General features: G+C 40.7%; 1 protein-coding gene across 1 annotated transcript; it reads right to left on the minus strand.

The window, feature by feature from the left end:
* Positions 1-739: 739 nt before the first annotated feature.
* On the minus strand, positions 740-1,732 carry LOC125814378 (uncharacterized). The gene is made up of 2 exons (XM_049493830.1): positions 1,419-1,732; positions 740-1,328 (listed from the first exon to the last, which is right to left on the minus strand). The coding sequence occupies exons 1-2, from the start codon at positions 1,730-1,732 to the stop codon at positions 740-742; spliced, it is 903 nt and encodes a 300-aa protein (XP_049349787.1).
* Between the last annotated feature and the right edge of the window lie 2,990 nt (positions 1,733-4,722).

A 4,722-nucleotide genomic window follows, 5' to 3' on the forward strand; every position in this document is an offset into this window, starting at 1 on the left:
ACCTCTTTTCTCGACCAATTCTTGCCCGCTGATGTCTCCTATCATCCTCCAATAATGACGCCTTTGTGGCCTCCTCCAACTGCTGGCGCTCTTTCTTTTTCGGGGTCGGGTCGACAAAACCCTAATTGTGGACACATGACACCCCGTCGACGGTCCGTAGGTCGACCTATGGATCGTAGATAGGGTCTGTAGGTCACTCTTGACACTTAGAAAATTTTAAGGACTTACCTGAGATCTACACACGCCATTCACAGTTTGTGGATTGACCAACGGACCGTCGATGGGGTATGTAGACCACTGTACATGTGTTTTTCTACAAATTTAACTTGTCATCCCTGCACACGTAGCAACCATTAGGACTTTCTTTTTACATTTTCTTGACACTTTTTAGACACAGACCCTATTCTATATCTAGCCAACACTAAGACAAAAATAAAACACCTATTTAAAGAGTTACAATTTTTTTCAAAATAAGAGCAGTAAACTCCTATATCAAAAAGAAAAACCTATAGTTGGCTAGATTGTACATCTTGGGTTGCCTCCCAAGAAACGCTTAATTTAACGTCGCGGCATGACGCAGACACCTAGATTACTAAGACTTCATCAAGATGCCATGCCTCTATCAATGCATTTACACTCTCAGAATCTCCCATGTATCTTTTTATCCTCCGGTGGTTGGCATTGAACCTTGTTCCCCTCCTTTTCTCGAACTTAACTACTCCATGTGGGGACACTTGATTCACTTTGAATGGTCCGGTCCATTGGGACTTGGATCTGCCAGAAACCAGCGCAACCTTGATTTAAACAACAACACCAGATCCCCAAGAGCTAGTTTGCGCTTTTCTGACTTTTGATCATGGTGCTCTTTTGTTGTGCACAGGGCTGAACCTAACTTCTCCCTATTGGACAATTCAACACCTTTTTCGAAAATGTGACTCACTACATATACCGAATTAAGATCACTTTCCTGCTTCATAGATTTACAGATGTTAAAGGTCACCTCATCATTATTCAGTCGGAACTTCATTTGCCCTTTTTGCATATCAACTAAGGCATGCCCCGTAGCGAGGAATGATCTCCCTAAGATGATGGGAACCTCAAAGTCAACTTCGCAATCAAGTATCACAAAGTCCACCGGAAAGATGAATGATCCCACCTTCACAATGAGATCTTGAAAAACACCAATGGGCTTCTTCACAGTTCTATCAGCCATGAGTAGTTGCATCGCAGCCGATTTTGGAGCCCCTAAACCCAACTTCTTGTAGATAGACAATGGTATCAGATTAATGATGGCTCCTAAACCACATAAGGCCTTTGTAAAGTGCATCCTACCGATGGTGTAAGGAATATTGAAAGCTCCAGGATCTTTTTCCTTTTGCACCAATGATCTTGTAGAAATGGCACTACAATGCTACAACCTCTCATCATTCTCACAATTGACAGCCCTCTTTTTGGTCACCATGTCCTTCGTGAACTTTGTATACCCAGGCATTTGCTCCAAAGCTTCTATCAATGGGACATTGATGGAAAGCTGTTTTAACATAGTTATAAACCTGTGGTATTTTCCTTCTTCGGTCTTTTTCACTAACCTCTGTGGGAAAGGAGGTGGAGGTCTAGGCATGGGAACAACCTTTTGGGTTACCTCCGCTTCCTTATCCGTAGTTTTTTTAGACTCTCCAGTAACTTCAATCTCATCATATGTTTCTACCACTTTTTCCACATCAGATGGCATGGGGAGATCAATAGTCTACTTTCCACCGTGAGTTATGATTGTCATATAATGCCATAATTTTTCAGATTATAGATGGTGTTGCTGGGAAGTGTTCCCGATTAGCGTGTATTCATAGTAGCAGACAACTGACTAAACTGCTGCTCAAGTTGCTTTATCGACACTGCATGTTCATCAACTTTCTGACCAATCCTGGACAACTCAGTGCGCATCTCTTTCACATTATGATCAGTAGCGTCAAACCTCTTCATTATCTTTTGCATCATATCCTCAACGCGCGACATACTGGCCCCAACTTCTCTATTACCAGATTCCCTGTTCCGGGTGGAACGTAGGTCCCAACTCTCTCATTCTTGTTACCATAGTTGTTTCGGTTGTAGTTGTTATCACGACTGTAGTTCCCATCCTATACATAGTTTCCTTTTCTGTTATACTTTCCATAGTTCTGACATTGGTTTCCTTGACCTTGGTGCCAATTATCCGAGTTGGATCCTTGGGCGTTGGTTTGAAAACCCCCAGTCTTATTATTCACCAAATACGCATCCTCCTCATTGTAGCATTCTTCAACTGGTGGTGGTGGAGTTCTAGTCATATAGTTTACCACATTCACCTTCTCTGCACCTCTGGTCCCATGTTTTAGTACCAAACCCAATTATGTCCTCATTTGAGCCATTTCTTCACGAATATCATCACTGATTGACTAGGTGTGGCTTGAACTACAAATGTGCTTCTACCAGTGTCTAACTTTCTAGTGCTCCATGCCTTATTATTTTGGGAAATCTTCTCTAGTTTCTCAGCGATCTCCTCAAAAGTGCACTCACCATATGATCCTCCAACAATAGTATCAAGCACAACCTTACCATTGTCATCCTGACCTCTATAGAAGTACTCATTCAGTGACTCATCATCTATGTGGTGATTTGGAACACTTCTTATGAATGACGTGAACCTATCCTAAGAACTGCTACGAAGTTGTTCAGTTTGTCCTTGTGATTCAACTTCTTGGACAATGGGAAATACTTTGCCATGAACACCTTATGCAATTGGTCCCATGTATGAATCGAGTTATATGGAAACTCATAAAACCACACCGCAGGATCTCCAGTCAATGATAGAGGGAAGACTCTCAACCCTATGACATTCATATCCAACTCCGGTCGTCCCACATAACTCTTGCAGACACTTCTCAATTTAGCCATGTGACCATGCAGATCTTCCAAAGCTAGACCAGAAAATAACCCTCTTGCTGTGAGCATTTGCATCAGACTGTTCGTCACCACAAATGTATGTCCCGAAGGTAGATGAGGGAGAACAATAGGTCCTGTTGATTCAACTGTTGAAGTCGACCCTGTAGTTATCACGCAACCTTGGTTCTGGTGGATTCTGTACCTTCAAAGCATTTCCGAGTAGATTACCACCATGATCCTGAGCGTGCACATTAACAGGAGGCTGCAATTCAACTCCATCACCTTGATTCTTTCCAGTTGGATTGATTTGGACCTATTGATTATTCATTTTTCTCAAAGTTTTGCTCAACTTTGGATCGTACAGGGTCAATGGTTTGCCTCGACTTCGTGTACTTGGGATACACTAGAGTAGAAACCTGTAGAAAACAAAAACAAAAGAAAACGTAAAATCAGGAAATAATTGACTAAAGTTCAATAATGTAGTTAAACTTAATCCAAAAGCCTTATTCCTCGTCAACGGTGCCAAAATTTGATATGCTCAAATACACCTCCCTAAAAAAGTATAAACGATCGTTGTCAAATAAAGAACCCAACTTGTAGGGGGGTTTGTAATCAAGTAGCAGATTGTTGATCAAGTAACAAGTAAGCAGGATTCAAACTTTTAAGTTATCAATATGAGAGAGAAACTAGGGTGTATGTGTTCCCCATAAGCACTTAACGCGGTAATCCTAATATAATAATAATCATTTCCTAGTGTTTTACATGCAACATTGGTAAGTTAGTTATCCCTAAGTGATTGGTCCTCCAAATAGGGAATTTCACTATGCACCTTGGTCCGACTGTGCATGTATACTTTACTAACCCTTACATTTACCTTAGATTAGATATCACATCAATGTAAAACTTAGTTTTCACCCTTGCACCAATTGACATTAGACTATTATATAGCATCCACTAAATCTCTGTTGTTAATTCTTTTCTCATTCATTACCTCTTTGGTCCGGCAAGTAGGAACGAGGCGAGTTCTAACATTTGCAACCGTTAAAAAGACTTCTAAGCGAAAGAATTACCAATACATGCATAAGCACTATTCAGGAATTACTTAATTATTATTCATACGTTGTTAATTGCTCATGGTTCCCACAACCCTAGTTGTAGATATAGCTAATCATGCTTCAAAGAACACAATTCATGTTTTGTTAAGAAGAATTCATGAACTTATGATTAGAGTAGAAGAAACCTGAAATCTCCAATTGAATTTCAAAGTAAAATCTTGTAAACTAAATTCAGAAATCAAATTGCTAAAGTTGCAAGTTAATTCCACAAAATACCAAGAACTAAAAGTAAACAATAATGTCTAACCCCCAAAAATGAGGTTTACATACCCTATTTATAGAAAAACATGTCCTAAACAAAAAGGAAACAAAATAAGGAAATAAACTTCTGGAACGCAACATCAATCGACGACTTGACCTATGGGCTGTGGGTCAACCTAGGGTCCGTAGGTCCCCTTCTGTTTGTCAACACTTAGAACTTTTCTGCAGGGATTAGAACCTTCACTCTCAGATCATCAATAACGGACGTGCAGGATGGATCGTAGGTCGACCTACGGTACGTGGTCCTCTTCCGTGGCTCCACACTTGGGATTTTTCATTAGGTAGTGGAACTTCAACTCTCTGAACCAATTCAACGGATGTACAGGATGGCCCATGGGCTAAACTACGGTTCGTTAATTTCTCCGTAGTTCCATACTTGGTCAGACCTACCTGATGCTCCATCCACGCCTACCCATTGAGGGACTGTCAA

This window comes from Solanum verrucosum, unplaced genomic scaffold (genome assembly GCF_900185275.1).
Source record: "Solanum verrucosum unplaced genomic scaffold, falcon-dt-bn FXZP01000268.1, whole genome shotgun sequence".
Lineage (NCBI taxonomy): Eukaryota > Viridiplantae > Streptophyta > Magnoliopsida > Solanales > Solanaceae > Solanum > Solanum verrucosum.

Bases quoted from the DNA above. Each gene is read 5' to 3' on its own strand.
- LOC125814378 (XM_049493830.1), bottom strand. From the start codon at position 1,732: ATGCCATCTGATGTGGAAAAAGTGGTAGAAACATATGATGAGATTGAA. The intron at 1,329-1,418 runs GTTGTAGCATTG...CACCATCGGTAG, and splicing joins AATTGTGAGAATGATGAGAG to GATGCACTTTACAAAGGCCT.